Consider the following 18026-nt stretch of genomic DNA (forward strand, 5'->3'; position numbering starts at 1 on the left):
CGGTCGCAATATAGTGTGACTGATATGTATTACAACCAACTTCAGGTTGCTATCACAGCTGGCAGATTTATTGAAGTGAAAGTTCATTCACCAACCCGATTGTTTTCTTCTGTTGAACCAAGCTGATTGTTCCACAAACATTGGCAGACTGCTTAAAAAGCACCTTACACGGTCAGATAAACCCTACGACACAACATGTTGCGGCGATAAATCTGGTAGTATAAGGTCATGTTCGTGTGTTGCATGGAAGGGCATGGATGAAAAAGCGAAGTTTTAAAATGTTATAAAAGGGTATGATATAGTCGCCTCCGTCCGATTTCTACGCTTGTTTATCACATGTTGCTATCATATTTTTTCGTATAGTGTAAATGCATAAGAAACCTGCAAATCTATATTGTAGGGTTTAAATTTTCCAGGACCACAAGAAATCTAAATCTAAATGTCTACAATTCGCTTACGTCTTACTCTTAATGCTGGACACTCGAATAAGAGGTGTTGATTCCTTTTCCTCCGCATCATGACAGCTCATGCAGTAGTCTTGTTATTCTACGCCAATAGTTTTTGCAAACTCGCCTATCAGGCAGCGATTGTAGCAGATATCAGGAGGTTGAAGTTTAAATGAGGCCTTATGTGGTTGATGTCGTTGCAATTCTCTTGTCGGAGATTCGGCATCAAACACACTTTTCACACAGTATGAGCTTGGAGGTGTGGCCAGGCACCCACATTAGGTGAATATTGTACTGCTCAGTCATATCGTTGAGAGATTTGCGGCAGTCTTTGTCCATTTTCGAGTTTAGGAACACAGAGTGCAAGGCTTTGACTGACTTAGTATATCTTTAGGCCAACATTTATTGGAACATTGCTTCTGAGCCAATTTGTCACCTCTTCTATCGCTAACATTTCAGCCTTAAAAACACTACAGTTATTATGAAATCTGTTCGCTATTCGAAGTCCCAGGTCTTAAGAATATATTCCGAAACCCATTTGTCCATCCAATGGGGAGCCATCGGTGTGGATATTTATATAACGTTTATTTCCGGGGTCTGTGCTGAAATTCATGGATATGGGATTGAGTAAAATCACTTAATAAATGATGCTAATGACCAAATTTCGCAAAATCGGGCGATAAATATATATGGGTGGTGTATGGTCGATGGTACTTGGCACACTCAAGGGGTGGAGAATTAGTTTACCAAAATTGAGGGTCATATTTGACGGCGATCGGTAAAGAAGCACAAATTGACCCCATTTATCGAAATTGGGCGAAACATATATATATATATGAGAGCTATATATAAAGTTTATGAAATTTTTTCCAAATTCTATAGCGCCCGTCCTGCAAACAACAAATAGATGGGCAAACGGACGGACACCAAAGGCTAGTTCGACTTAGGAGATTCTGCGTCGATCGATATATATTTTATGGAGTCTAAAACCAATATATTTTTATATATATTTGGTAGGCACGTTTTTATACCCTCCACCATAGGATGGGGGTATATTAACTTTGTCATTCCGTTTGTAACACATCGATATATTGCTCTAAGACCCCATAAAGTATATATATTCTGGGTCGTGGTGAAATTCTGAGTCGATCTAAGCATGTCCGTCCGTCCGTCAGTTGAAATCACGCTAACTTCCGAACGAATCAAGCTATCGACTTCAAACTTGGCACAAGTAGTTGTTATTCATATAGGTCGGATGGTATTGCAAATAGGCATATCGGTCCACTTTTACATATAGCCCCCATATAAACGGACCCCCAGATTTGGCTTGTGGAGCCTCTAAGAGTAGCATATTTCATCCGATCTGGCTGGAGTTTGATACATGGTGTAAGAATATGGTCTGTAACAACCATGCAAAAATTGGTCCATATCGGTCCATAATTATATATAGCCCTCATATAAACCGATCTCCAGATTTGACCGCCGGAGCCTCTTAGAGAAGCCAAATTCATCCGATCCGGTTGAAATTTGGTACGTGGTGTTAGTATATAGTCTCTAACAACCATGCAAAAATTGGTCCATAATTATATATAGCCCCCATATAAACCGATCCCCACATTTTGTTTGCGGATCCTCTAAGAGAAGCAAATTTCATCGGATCCGGCTGAAATTTGGTACATGGTATTAGTATATGGTCTCTAACAACCGTGCAAAAATTGGTCCATATCGGTCCATAATTATATATAGCCCCTAACGTAGTGGATTACACTTTGGCGAGTCCACTTTTCGAAAAAAGTTTGAAACTCAAATCCCCAACAGTGAGGCGTGGTGCACACAGACCCCGGGGAATAAAGAATATATAGATTTCTACACTGATGGCTCCAAATTGGATGGGCAAGTGGGTTTCGGAGTATATTCTAATGATCTGTAACTTCGAATAGCGAGTAGATTACCTAATCACTGTAGTGTTTTTCAAGCTGAAATATTAGCAATAAGAGAGGTGGCGAATTGGCTGAGAAGTAATGTTCCAAAAAAATGTGGGCATTAATATATACTCAGACAGTCAACCTGCAATAAAATCCTTGGACTCTGAGTTCCTCAACTCGAAGACGGCCATCGACTGCCGCAAATCTCTCAATGAGATGGCTGAGCAGTACAATATTCACCTAATATGGGTGTCTGGCCTTAGGAACATACCGGGGAACTGCGAAGCAGATGAGTTGGCAAGGCTAGGGACTACCTTACAGATATCACTCCTGATATCTGCTAAAACGGCCTTATAGGCGATTTTGCAAAAAACTATTGGCGCGAAGTATAAAGCGCAAGCAACTTTTAGGAGCATATGCTTCAGATTACTGGCGGATCTGGAAAACGTTAACTTAAGCAGTCTGCTATTTTTTTGGAACAATCTGGTTTGTTCAACAAAGGAAAATAATCGAGAAGGTTCAGCGGTTGAAAGTAGAAGTGCCCATATGTAATAGGTACTTTTAGTTAATGTGGTATCACAATGGACTGAATAGTCTAAGTAAGCCTGAATCTTAATCGGGCTGCCACTTTAACCTAACCTAACTTATATATAGCCCCCATATAAACCGATTCCCAGATTTGACCTCCGGAGCCTCTTGCAAGATCAAAATTCATCCGTTCCGGTTAAAATTTGGTACGTGGTGTTAGTATATGGTCTCTAACAATGACGCAAGAATTGGTCCATATCGGTCCAAATTATATATAGCCCCCATATAAACCGATCCCCTGATTTGACCTCCGGAGCCTCTTGTAGGAGCAGAATTCATCCGATCCGGTTGAAATTTGGTTCGTGGTGTTAGTATGTGGTCTCTAACAAACACGCAAGAATTGGTCCATATAGGTCCATAATTATATATAGCCCGTATATAAACCGATCCCCAGATTAGACCTCCGGAGCCTCTTAGAGGAGCAAAATTCACCAGATCCGGTTGAAATTTGGTACGTGGTGTTAGTATATGGTCTCTAACAACCATGCAAAAATTGCTCCATATCGGTCTATAGTTATATACAGGGCTGTGGAGCCGGAGTCGGAGTCGGAGTCTTGGAGTCGGAGTCTGAAGATTTTGCTGGAGTCGGAGTCGGAGTCGGAGTCGTAAAAATTTTGCTCGACTCCGACTCCGGCTAAACCAAATTTTTTAAAACACTTCACATTTTTGTAACTAAGCAAGTTTTTACGCAAATTAGTTTCCATTGCGTTATTCATTCGATCAATGTACAGCATGATTGTAAATGAAAATCAACTTCCAATTACGGCTATCTTTTTATGTTTCCTAGAATGTTTGACTAGCAGATGGGCTGGATCGATCCATTTTAATGCCCATATCAATTTATTTGAAATGTTTCGAACAATCGATATTATTTTTATTTTATTTTAAGGCAATATACATATGTGGAATATTGGCAGAAAATTTTTTCAAAGTTGTTTTATAGAAAATTTTGTCAAAATGTTATTTCTATAAAAAGTTTTGTCAAAATTTTATTTCTATAGCAAATTTTGTCAAAATTTTAATTCTATAAAAATTTTATTCAAAATTTTATTACTATAGAAATATTTTTTTCTATAGAAAATTTAGTCAAAATTTTATTTCTATAGAAAATTGAGTCAAAATTTTGTTTCTATAGAATATTTTGCAAAATTTTATTTCTATAGAAAATTTTGCAAAATTTTGTTTGTTACACAAATTTTATTTTTTAAATTTTATTTCTATTGATAATTTTATTTCTATAAAAATTTAAGTCAAAATTGTATTTCTATAGAAAATTTTGCCAAAATTTTATAGTAATAGATTTTTTTATCAGAAAATTTGGTCAAAATTTTATTTCTACAGAAAATTTGGTCAACATTTTATTTCTATAGGAAATTTTGTCAAAATTTTATTTCTATAGAAAATTTAGTCAAAATTTTGTTTCTGTAGAATATTTTGCAGAATTTTATTTACTACACAAAAATTTTTCTAAAATTGTATTTTTATTGATAATTTTTTCAAAATTTTATTTCTATAAGAAAAAATTGTCAAATTTTATTTCTATAGCAAATTTTCTCAATTTTTTTTCTTACTGATGCTCACTGCTATAAAAAATGTATTCAAAATTTTATTAATATAGAAATATTTTTTTCTATATAAAATTTAGTCAAAATTTTATTTCTATAGAAAATTTAGTCAAAATGTTGTTTATATAGAATATTTTGAAAAATTTTATTTCTATAGAAAATTTTGCAAAATTTTGTTTGCTACACAATTTTTTTTAAATTGTATTTCTATTGATAATTTTTTCAAACTTTTTTTTCTATAAAAAAATTTGCCAAATTTTATTTCTACAAAAATTTTATTCAAAATTGTATTTCTATATATTTGGTCAAAATTTGATTTCTATAGAAAATTTTGCCAAAATTTTATTTCTATAGAAAATTTAGTCAAAATTTTGTTACTGTAGAAAATTTTCCAAAATTTTATTTCTATATAAAATTTTGCTAAATTTTATTTACTAGACAAAAATTTTTCCAAAATTGTATTCAGTGAGCATACAATTTTGGAAAAATTGCTGCTAAGTCGAAAACTTGTAGAAATGACTCAAATTTTCAAATTTTTCAATGAATGAATCATAAATGCATTTTTGCGAAATTGTCTAAACAATTATAAATACTTCCCAAATATTGCCCGAGTTTTGTAGAAGTCTGATTTGAGATTTTATCAAAATGTAGATCTAAATACAAAGTTGTGCAGAGTATATTATAATCGGCCCGCCCGACTTTAGACTTTCCTTGCATTTTTATTTTTCGTTAAAATTGTGTTACGTCCCATAACGTTAGATTTAAATTTTAAGTACATAGATTTTGTAGAAGTATATACAATTTTGTCTAAATAGATTCAGATTCAAATTCATGCATATGGAAATATAAACCTTTATATAGCTCGCAACAAATTTAAAGGATTTGAAATAGTATCAATAATTTTTGTCCACAAATACATATACTGTTGGTATATTCTCATATTATGATGGGTATTTATATCATTATTTTATTTTTTAAACATTGCCATAAATTTTAAATATAGAATTCAATTGGCATCTAATGTGAAATTAAGATCTTTTTGGCACACATAAATAAACACGATACTTTATATCGTCCACTTACGGTACCCCCACAATAGAACTACAAATTAGTGGTATTAAAATGAGATTTAGTTATATTACCCGGAGTCGACTCCGGAGTCGGAGTCGGAGTCGAGCTGATGAAAAATGCTGGAGTCGGAGTCGAGCAAAATTGGCTCGACTCCACAGCCCTGGTTATATATAGCCGATCCCCAATCACACAAAAATTGGTCCATATCAGTTCATAATCATGGTTGCTACTCGAGCCAAAAATAATCTACCAAAATTTTATTTCTATAGAAAATTTTGTCAAAATTGTATTTCTATATTTGGTACGTGGTGTTAGTATATGGTCTCTAACAACCATGCAAAAATTGCTCCATATCGGTCTATAGTTATATATAGCCGATCCCCAATCACACAAAAATTGGTCCATATCAGTTCATAATCATGGTTGCTACTCGAGCCAAAAATAATCTACCAAAATTTTATTTCTATAGAAAATTTTGTCAAAATTGTATTTCTATATTTGGTACGTGGTGTTAGTATATGGTCTCTAACAACCATGCAAAAATTGCTCCATATCGGTCTATAGTTATATATAGCCGATCCCCAATCACACAAAAATTGGTCCATATCAGTTCATAATCATGGTTGCTACTCGAGCCAAAAATAATCTACCAAAATTTTTATTGCTATAGAAAATTTTGTCAAAATTGTATTTCTATATTCTATGTCGATGACAGTCTTCAGTAGAAGTTTCTACGCAATCCATTGTGGAGAGTACATAAGATTCGGCCTGGCCGAACTTACGGCCGTATATATTGTTTTTTGACAGATCAATGTTGTTATGCCCTGATCAGAATGTGGTTTAGGGTATAAAACAATTGTGGGGTTTTCTGACTTTCTTTTATCGCTTATCTACTGTATGTAGAAGATTGAAGATAAATATGGTTGAAAATTTACATTTCCGCCATCCTAGGGTGGCAGATATAATTAATTGCACCATTTAATTTCGTGATTAAAACAGAAACATTTTATTCTTTGTATATAATTGTTTTGTTTTCTATAAAATAATCATACTAATATTAAAGAGTTTATCCATTATCTAATCGTTGCATTGATCTTACAATAGCCGATGTTAAATTATAGGCTACAAATAATCCAAATGCCAAATGAAATGATATATAATCTCCTATCCACAATGATTTAAACGTTAGATTTCTTTGCGTTTCCAGTTTGAAAATGTATAAAAATTTTAAACTTACATTAATTTTCTTTGTGCTTCGTCTGATGGCAGCTAGAACCAAAGAGGTATGGAAAAACAAAAAGTTTTAATTAAAATATTTAAACGCCAACTTTAAATCTTTATGAATTCTAGCCATCTTGGACATATGATTTAATTTCCTTAAAATCTGAAAATTCCATACCGGATGTAATGACTATAGACTTGGCAGTTAAGCAGGTTTCACGTGGAACTTACAGGGCAGTGGGAACAGTTGAAATATTGCAGGATTTAGATGATGATTTTCAAGTTGAATCTCAATTATTTTACAGTTCTACTGGTATGCCTAACAGTTATGTACGTTGTGCAATTAGTATCCAAAAGAGCACACTCTCCGTTTTTATTAACGAATTCTTCAGTAAAATGGTAATGAATCAATTACGAAATTGTACTAACGATGCCCTGTATTTTGAGAACACTTTTAGACCTCCTCTAACTAAACGGATTATTAAATTCGATAACTGCTGGGCGAGCAATGAGGACTTACCATCCCATATGAGGTCGGGTTACTATGAAGTTCTTTTCATATTCACAAGGCAAGGACAAGCAAAGATTTTCATCGAAGTCCGCGTTAGACCACAAGAATAATTGCAAGTTTCTCAATTGAATGGACCATAGTCTATAGAATTGCACTGGATGATCTAGCACCACAGGTTATTGCTGAATATGCGATCAGTTCACAAAATTATGTCAAAATAAAGAAATCTATATATTTATATAAGCCGAATTATGTTTGTTTGTATATTCCGGGTAAATGTGGGGTTTCGAGTCACTTTATTTTCGCGATTACTTTTCCTGAAATAATCAAATTATAAATGAAAACAAACATAGTCCTGTAAAGTCTTGCCGAAATCTAGAGGAACAAGAAACTGCGCATCAATTGGGCTAATTTCTCTGCTCTATATTGAACTGTTTTAATAAAGTAACCGCGAAGTTTTCAAAAGCCAACATAGTACTGACCTTAAGCTCAAAAACGGCTGAACCCATTCACTTGAAATTATTAGATAACGTAGAGGTAGAGGTGTGCGCTTGAGTGAAATTTCAATCACACTCACGCACATTCAATAAAGAAAATGTTCATTCACGCACCATACGTGTGGTAGCCATACACATTCACGCCATTAAAACCAATAGTCACGCACGCTTACAAACGAACTACTTTTAAAGACTCGTGCTAACACACGATTCACGACAATTCACGTGACTCACGACATTTTCCAACCGGGAATGAGCAAAGGTAACAAAATTCATGAATTCATTGAATATAGTTCGACAGCTAAATTTATTTCAGTTAACATACGAGAAAGAATTAAATCTTAATTTTTTTTGTGAGCATGGTTTTGCAGAAATTTTATTCACGCACTGATTTTATTTCTCACGCACGAGAGTTGCTTCAGATTTTGTTTACGAATCACGTGATTCACGCGTGTCATGACAATTTCGTGTCACGCGCACACCTCTACATAGAGGGTAATTTTGTAGTAAAATAAAGTAGCTTATTTTTGAATATCAAATTTTCAGGAAAGGCTGCAGGTGTCATCTAGACAAAGATCCGCTATTTTATTTTTATGCTCACCACCATAGAATGGTGACAGGGATATAATAAGTTTGTCATTCCGTTTGTAACACATCGAAATATCGATTTCCGACTATATAAAGTATATATATTCTTGATCAGGGAGAAATTCTAAGACGATATAACGATGTCCGTCTGTCTGTTGTAATCACGCTACAGTCTACAATAATGAAGCAATCGTGCTGAAATTTTACACAAACTCGTCTTTTGTCTGCAGGCAGGTCAAGTTCGAAGATGGGCTATATCGGTCCAGGTTTTGATATAGTCCCCATATAAACCGACCTCCCGATTTGGGGTCTTGGGCTTATAGAAATCGTAGTTTTTATCCAATTTGCCTGAAATTTGAAATCTAGAGGTGTTTTATGACCATAAAGAGGTGTGCCAAAAATGGTGAGTATCGGTCCATGTTTTAGTATAGCCCCCATATAGACCTATCTTCCGATTTTAGGTCTTGGGCTTATAGAAACCGCAGTTTTCATTCAATTTACCTGAAATTGGAAATCTAGAGGTATTGTAGGACCACAAATACGTGTGCCGAAATTTGTGAGTATCGGTCTATGTTTTGGTATGGTCCCCATATAAAACGACCTCCCGATTTGGGGTCTTGGGCTTATAGAAACCGTAGTTTTTATCCAATTTGTCTGATTTTGGAAATCTAGAGGTATTTTAGGACCGTTAAGAGGTGTGCTGAAAATGGTGAGTATCGGTCCATATTTTGGTACAGCCCCCATATAGACCGATTTCCCGATTTTACTTCTTGGGCTTCTAGAATCCGAAGTTTTTATCCTATTTGCCTGAAATTGGAAATCTAGAGGTATTTTCGGGTCATAAAGAGGTGTGCCGAAAACGGTGAGTATCGGTCCATATTTTAGTATAGCCCCCATAAGAACGATCTCCCGATTTAACTCCTTGGGTTTCTAGAAACCGTAGTTTTTATCTGATTTGCCTGAAATTGTAAATATTCTGGTATTTTAGGCTCACAAAAACGTTTATCGGATTAAGTTTTAATCGGTCCAGTTGGTAATGCCTCCATATAGACCGACTTCACTTCTTGAGGGTGTAGAAGGCGCACTGATCATGAAAATGTCTTAAAACTCAATGTAAAATTTCCAGATTTCACTTCTACAGATTTAAGATTTCAAATCAAGACGTTATTTTATAATTTTCTTGTACACTTACAATAGATATTAATGATTCCTCTAAAACTCAAACAAAATTGGTTCTTATAAATCCAGAATCTGATATAGTCCTCATAGGTGAAATCTTTAAATTTATCTTCGGGAAGTGTCCTCAAGCCCTCCTGAAATTTCAAAGGAAACCCTACACTGAAAAAACAGTGAACCCACCAGGAAAGATAACTTTCGATTAATTTTAGAAAATTTGGAACTTTTTTAGAAAATTTTAACTAAACGGTATTACAAGCGCTGGCATCACTCCGATATGGCAAAAATAAGTAAATATTTTTCGACAAATTCAAGAAAATTTATTAGAAATAACTAAATTTTTTCAGTAGTTAAAGAAAATTTTGTAGTTTTAAGAGAAATCTTGGAGTTCAAAATTGCAAGAATGTCTTTAGTGACATACGAAGTTCATGATGGCCACATTTTTGGTAAAATTTAAAAATTTAAAGAAATAATGAACTATTTTGTAAGAAATACGAAATTAGGAAATCTTTATGCTTTATTTGTGTATAACTTTTTCCCGTTTTTTAGTTCATTTAACTAACATACGCAAAAAATTATTTGACTAAAATAAACTTTTTCCAAACATAATGATTCTATGAACTAATATAAAGTTAATATGGCTTTAGTGAAATAGAGAGTTCACTTTTTTTTGAGTGTAATATTTGGTTCATGGTGTTGGGTATTTAAGATTTGGCCCGGACGAACTTAGTGCTGTATATACTTGTTAGATATCAGATCGGTGAAAGGGACATTCCCCTTGCCCGACTTTTTGAAAATTTGATCAGAGTTTTCTGATGTGCTTTTAAGGAAGTTTGGGATAACAATCCGCTACTTTTCGATATTTTGTCGGGGAGGCTGACCTTTCATTTTCTCGTAAAAAAACTTCTCCAATTTGCTTGAAATTTACAGAGGTTCGGAGGGAGGCTGTGAAATTAGTATATGGTACCTCATTTTTTATACTTGCACCCAGAATAAAGTGAACTCACCATGAAAGAAAATGTAGATTTGAATTAGAAAATTTAAATTAAAATATTTTAATATTTGCAACATGATACAAGTTATTTAATAATTTTAGGCAAATTAAAGTAAATTTATAAAATAATATTTTTTTTTTATGAAATTCTAGACAGACACAATTTAAGTAAAATGTACTTATGAACTCAATTTCAGCAAACTTCACCCATTTTAGGAAAATATGTATAAATATATTTAGTAAAATTGTGTACTTCATTTATAAAAAAAACTCTTTTTTCTCATTTTTAGTTCACTTCATTAAAGTAAGCAAAAAATAATTAATATAAGAACAGTTTTCTCACATTTGGCCAAATTGAAGTAAAATCAACTAATGAACTAAAATGAAGGACAGGGTGGTCTCCAGAAAATAATCCTTTAACTTTTTGCACACTTTGGCCGGGTAGGGGACCTGCCCTTTGCACGCAAAGAAAAAACGTTTGGAAAACGTGTAGCGAAAACATTTTTCTTTTGCTAGAATTTTTTGAAGTGCTTAAAAAATTTTAAACTTTTATTACCCAAAAAATTCGTTTGTTACAAAATTTTTATTTTCTCAATAAAAAAATTATGTTTGAACCAACAACACAGTCCATGTCGTTTATATCAAGTACTGTTCTTTTCTGACTTTCTTTAGTAAGACACATTTTACAGTTCATAGTAAAAATTTAATATAGTCGTATGTAATGTTGAACATCTTTTCGGAATCTTGCGAACATATCTGGAATATATGTAAACACAAACAAAAAAAAAAAAAAGAAAACTTTTTGGTGTTCGGACGAAGCAGGGATTGAACCCACGACCCTTGGCATCCAAGGCAACGTAGCAACCACAACCACTTTGCGGTGCCCAACTAAATTTGTTTCTGTTTGTTTAATCGGCTCGTGGGCGCCTCAAGGTATGCTATATAAATATAACTTATAAGTGAGAAAGATGTGAGAGAAAATACAATTAGCCAGAAAAGATTGTTTTTTGTTTTTTTCTTTTTATACCCTCCACCATAGGATGGGGGTATATTAACTTTGTCATTCCGTTTGTAACACATCGAAATATTGATCTAAGACCCCATAAAGTATATATATTCTGGGTCGTGGTGAAATTCTGAGTCGATCTGAGCATTTCCGTCTGTTGAAATCACGCTAACTTCCGAACGAAACAAGCTATCGACTTGAAACTTGGCACAAGTAGTTGTTATTGATGTAGGTCGGATGGCATTGCAAATGGGCCATATCGGTCCACTTTTACGTATAGCCCCCATATAAACGGACCCCCAAATTTGGCTTGCGAGGCCTCTAAGAGAAGCAAATTTCATCCGATCCGGCTGAAATTTGGTACATGGTGTTGGTATATGGTCTCTAACAACCGTGCAAAAATTGGTCCACATCGGTCTATAATTATATATAGCACCCATATAAACCGATCCCCCGTTTTGGCTTGCAGAGCCCCTAAGAGAAACAAACCCCTTTGCGGTGCCCAACTAAATTTGTTTCTGTTTGTTTAATCGGCTCGTGGGCGCCTCAAGGTATGCTATATAACTATAATTTATATGGATAATTGTCTATTGGTGACAATAACAACTACGTACCCCAGTGGATAGTGTGTTGGCTTACAAATTGCTTGCTCCGCGGTTCGATTCTCCGTCCAGGCGAGAGGTAAAATTTAAAAATTTTATAAAATCAAATAATTTCTTCTACATTGTTTGTATTACAGAAAAGGTGCCAAGAACCTCATAGAAGTGAGAAAGATGTGAGAGAAAATACAATTAGCCAGAAAAGATTGTTTTTTGTTTTTTATACCCACCACCATAGGATGGGGGGTATATTAACTTTGTCATTCCGTTTGTAACACATCGAAATATTGCTCTAAGACCCCATAAAGTATATATATTCTGGGTCGTGGTGAAATTCTGAGTCGATCTGAGCATGTCCGTCCGTCCGTCTGTTGAAATCACGCTAACTTCCGAACGAAACAAGCTATCGACTTGAAACTTGGCACAAGTAGTTGCTATTGATGTAGGTCGGATGGCATTGCAAATGGGCCATATCGGTCCACTTTTACGTATAGCCCCCATATAAACGGACCCCAAAATTTGGCTTGCGAGGCCTCTAAGAGAAGCAAATTTCATCCGATCCGGCTGAAATTTGGTACATGGTGTTGGTATATGGTCTCCAACAACCGTGCAAAAATTGGTCCACATCGGTCTATAATTATATATAGCCGCCATATAAACCGATCCCCCGATTTGGCTTGCAGAGCCCCTAAGAGAAACAAATTTCATACGATCCGGCTGAAATTTGGTACATGATGTTAGTATGTGGTCTCTAATGACCATGCAAAAATTGGTCCATATCGGTCCATAATTATATATAGCCCCCATATAAACCGATCACCAGATTTGACCTGCGGAGCCTCTTGGAAGACCAAAATTCATCTGATTCAGTTGAAATTTCGTATGTGATGTTAATATATGGCCTCAAACACCCATGCAAAAATTGGTCGACATTGGTCCATAATTATATATAGGCCCCATATAAACCGATCCCCAGATTTGACCTCCGGAGCATCTTGGAAGAGCAAAATTCTTCCCATTCGGTTGAAATTTGGTACGTGATGTTAGTATATGGTATCCAACAACCATGCAGGAATTAGTTCCTATCAGTCCATAATTATATATAGCTCCCATATAAACCGATCGCCAGATTTGACCTCCGGTGCCTTTTTGAGAAGCAAAATTCATCCGATCTGGTTGAAATTTGGTACGTGGTGGTAGTATATGATATTTAACAACCATGCCAAAAGTGGTCCATATCAGTACATAATCATTTATAGCCCCCATATAAACCGATCCCGAGATTTGGTTTTGGAGCCTCTTGGAGGAGCAAATTTCATCCGAGTGAGTTGAAATTTGCGGATGACAGTCTTTCGTAGAAGTTTCTACGCAATCCATGGTGGGGGGTACATAAGATTCGGCCTGGCCGAACTTACGGCCGTATATACTTGTTTTGTTTTTTTTTGAGTTAGTCTTTATGAAATTGTTTTTACATCCTTGGAAAGAATAAACGTTTATCACAAAAATTATATACTTTTCTTCCAAATAAACTTCCTTACAGCGAAAAGCAAATGAGAAACGATCTTTGTGTGTCTAAAATTTCGTTTGGGAAGAAATAATTTTTTTTGGAGTGTATATATAAAACAACTTTAAAACTAAAAGTGCTTATATGAAATACGTACTTTTAGTTAATGTGGTACCACAATAGACTAGGCTTGCCAGATTTCAAATTGACAAAACCAGTACATTTTCATTTCAGCAATAAAAACACAAAAACATAAACAATTCAATAATAAACATTAAATGAATACAATTAAATGAATTTTGCGTTTTTCCGCAAGTGAAATCGGAGGTCACCTTTGAATCTGTAAACATTAGCTTCACGAGTTTACCTGTGCAATCTCCGGTTCAGTAACTGTGGCTATGCATCACAGTGTGAAAGGCAAAGACAGCTTCTGACACAACAGATGTTTCGATTGGGTCACTGGAAGTCGGCTTTAATAACCCAGCAAAAAAGGGTCGCCAAAAAAGTAGTGAAAATGTTCTTTTTGGATCCGGAAGTGGTGCAAAATTGGCGCAGAAGCGATGAATTTAATACAGGCTTGTCATAGAACGTATGTCCACCATTTGAAATGCCGTTGTACTGAATTTGCAGAACTATAAATTTGACAAATATTACCAATAATTTGCCAAATAAATAATTTGTATAATTTTTTATGATTTTTAAATCATTGTACTGCTTGTCTGAAACGTTTTACATAATTATTTTTCATGTTAGGCTGATACCGAAACAGGCAATTAACGTCCAAATGCATGATATCTTTAATTTTACAATTATTATTCGAGATTAATGGACAATTTTAGATTAAGAAACTTTTTATTAATGAGTCATTGGAAAGAAAACGCCAGACACAAATCTATACACGCCTATGCTGTACATGTTTCCGTTCGGGCGAATGAACCTTTCCACAGTCTTCAGTATAGATCTGGCTGAGATAGATAACTCAATTATGCTAACTCCTTATGAAGAAAACATTTGGGAATTATCCTATTACAAATTGAATTATATTTACTCCCACTGTACATCATCTTTTCATATAACTACAAGTCCCTTAATCTTATTTTTATTTCGTTTTTTTTACTGCAGTAATGCAACAATATAAATATTTTCAAAAATTGACAATTTTTCTAGAATGGATTTAGCATTTTTTTTGACAAAATGGTATATTTGAAACAAAAAAGTTAAAATTTCCTTTCAATAAAATTAAAAAAGGGAGTTACAAAAAATTTAACAAAAAGGACATATTTGGGAGAACATTTTTGGAATTGCTTTTGAAGTTGTGTCTTTAGAAACACTTCCGTTTTTTTTTGCTGGGAAGTTGCTAACTGATATTAACTGACTGTTTTCAATATTCTTTTTATGTCTTGCCGATTTCATGTGTCGTTTGATATCTGTTAAGCCTCCATTCGCAATTGAGAATTTGTAGCCTTATACACACGATTAAATGCTTTCTCGTATTTAAAATGATTTTATGAACAATTTGGCGCGTCAAACTCTGGTGTAATCGATTAGTATAAATGGAAAACGAATGACTAAAAGTATCAGTTGACTTTCGATTTAGGGCCGATACCAATGTTGGCCGCTTTTACTTCACAATGATACCTAAATACATACGTAAGTTTAATCAAAAACGTACGAAGATGAAGGAATTAAAACTGTACGTTCCTTTTGCTAAAAACTGTTCTAAATCTAATGCTGAAAACAAACAGTACAAAAAACCAATACAAAACGCAAAAACCAGTACATTTTTGTACTGTTATCAGTACATTTGAAAACACAGTACAATTGCCCAAAACCAGTACGTGTACTGGCTAAACCAGTACGTCTGGCAAGCCTACAATAGACTGAATAGTCTAAGTGAGCCTCAAACTATATTGGGCTGCCACTTTAACCTTACCTAACCTATATTTAAGTTCAATAAGAAAATTTTCCTACGATTCTCCCAAATAGTAAGAAAGAAGTTCTGTATGGTTAATATGGTTATTATTTGACGCCAATAAATTTTTGTTTATTTTTAGTTCGTTTTTTTTATACCCTTCACCACTACTGTGGTACAGGGTATAATAAGTTTGTGCATTTGTATGTAACACCAAGAAGGAAAAGTCTGAGACCCATCGTTTAGTATACCGATCGTCTTAGAATTAAATTCTGAGTCGATTTAGCGATGTCTGTCTGTCTGTCTGTCCGTCTGTCTGTTGATGTATTTTTGTGTGCAGAGTACAGCTCGCAGTTTTAGTCCGATTGTCCTAAAATTTTGTATGGGGTCCTGTTTCGGCTCAAAGACGATCCCTATTGATTTTGGAAAAAATCGGTTCAGATTTAGATATAGCTGCCATATATATTTTTCACCGATCTGGTCATAATTGGCGTGTATATCAACCGATCTTCCTCAAATTCCGAACATCCCAATATTTTATCAGTCTCGAAAAACTTGCAAAATATCAGCCAAATCGGTTCAGATTTAGATATAGCTCCCATATATAGCTTTCGCCCGATTTACACTCCTTTGTCCACAGAGGCCAATTTTTTGCTCCGATTTAGTTGAAATTTTGCACAAGGAGTAAAACTAGCATTATAGCTATGCGTGTCAAATTTGGTGGAAATCGGTTCAGATTTAGATATAGCTCCCATATATAGCTTTCGCCCGATTTACACTCATATGACCACAGAGGCCAATCTTTTACTCCGATTTAATTTAAATTTTGCACAGAGAGTAGAATGAGCATTGTAGCTATGCGTGCCAAATTTGGTTGAAATCGGTTCAGATTTAGATATAGCTCCCATATATAGCTTTCGCCCGATTTACACTCATATGACCACAGAGGCTAATTTTTTGCTCCGATTTAGTTGAAATTTTGCACAGGGAGTAGAATTAGCATTGTTGCTATGTGTGCCAAATTTGGTTGAAATCGGTTCAGATTTAGATATAGCTCCCATATATATGTTTTTCTGATTTCGACAAAAATGGTCAAAATACCAACATTTTCCTTGTAAAATCGCCACTGCTTAGTCGACTAGTTGACAAAATGACTCTAATTTTCTTAAACTTCTAATACATACATATCGAGCGATAAATCATAAATAAACTTTTGCGAAGTTTCCTTAAGATTGCTTCAGATTTAAATGTTTCCCATATTTTTTTTTACTAACATTGTGTTCCACCCTAGTCCATTAGCCGACTTAAATTTTGAGTCTATAGATTTTGTAAAAGTCTATCAAATTCTGTCCAAATCGAGTGATATTTAAATGTATGTATTTGGGACAAACCTTTATATATAGCACCCAACACATTTGACAGATGCGATATGGTATCGAAAATTTAGATCTATAAAGTGGTGCAGGGTATAATATAGTCGGCCCCGCCCGACTTTAGACTTTCCATACTTGTTTTTTTTTTTTTTTTTGTATGAGATGCTGTAATTGCGTGAACTGCAGTTAAAAAGTACACCAGAATATTACATTTTCCTGGTTTTAACAACGCTTTGTGGAAATCGCAATATGTTAAATTTTCGCGCGAAATAGTTCATTCTTCCTATAAAACAATTAACTTTTTTCGGTGTACACGTCTGTCTATACAAGTTTTAACGCCGCTGAAAATCCAATTCCATAGCATTCAGTATACACACAAAAAAATAATTTTCTGTTTCAATCACGAAATTAATTGATCCAATTAATTTTTTAATTGAAATGCCTTCAATCGCAGAAATAATAGTATCAATGAAAAAGTTAGTTGAAAGTCAATTAAAAAATTAATTGATACTAATAATTTTTGTGATTGATTTTTGTTTCAATTAAAAAATTTGTTGAATCAATTAAAATTTTGATTGAATATTTTTTAAAACTCAATTAAGATTTTAATTGTAAAAATTCTAGTGAAATTTTTTTTGGTGTAGATGGGGTTTGATTAATTTCCTGAAAACTAGATCTTTACACAAACAAAAATGTTCGATTGTACTGAGAATGCGTGTTAATTATTTTGAACTTGTTACTAGAAATTTAAAAAAAAAAAAAAGAATGAACTGAACTGAACAACACTATCGCTAATCTAGCCAAGTAGCAAGTTTAAATGGTTGGTTGTTGTGTCCCCAAATACTAGGATAATTGTGATAAAAACAAACTTGATTGGGGTGGAGTTGTTCGTTTGATGTGATCTGAAATTGATCAATCTTTAGTTATTACGTACGTTTGGTGGAGTTTACAATATCAAATAATCCAATATTATTTGGTCCATATGGCCATATATAATCCCTTATCCATACGGGATTTAACTGGAACAATATATCGTTCTTCAGCGTGAAC

At 34.3% G+C, this 18026-nt stretch overlaps 1 protein-coding gene across 1 annotated transcript; it reads left to right on the plus strand.

The window, feature by feature from the left end:
• The first annotated feature begins 6808 nt into the window (after positions 1-6808).
• LOC142241737 (uncharacterized) lies at positions 6809-7530 on the plus strand. The gene is made up of 2 exons (XM_075313531.1): positions 6809-6878; positions 6946-7530. Exons 1-2 carry the CDS (start codon positions 6810-6812, stop codon positions 7435-7437), a joined length of 561 nt encoding a protein of 186 aa, XP_075169646.1. The 5' UTR covers position 6809; the 3' UTR covers positions 7438-7530.
• The last annotated feature ends 10496 nt before the right edge of the window (positions 7531-18026 follow it).

Source organism: Haematobia irritans, chromosome 1 (genome assembly GCF_050003625.1).
Source record: "Haematobia irritans isolate KBUSLIRL chromosome 1, ASM5000362v1, whole genome shotgun sequence".
NCBI lineage: Eukaryota > Metazoa > Arthropoda > Insecta > Diptera > Muscidae > Haematobia > Haematobia irritans.

Bases quoted from the DNA above. Each gene is read 5' to 3' on its own strand.
- LOC142241737 (XM_075313531.1), top strand. From the start codon at position 6,810: ATGTATAAAAATTTTAAACTTACATTAATTTTCTTTGTGCTTCGTCTG. The intron at 6,879-6,945 runs GTATGGAAAAAC...TATGAATTCTAG, and splicing joins TGGCAGCTAGAACCAAAGAG to CCATCTTGGACATATGATTT.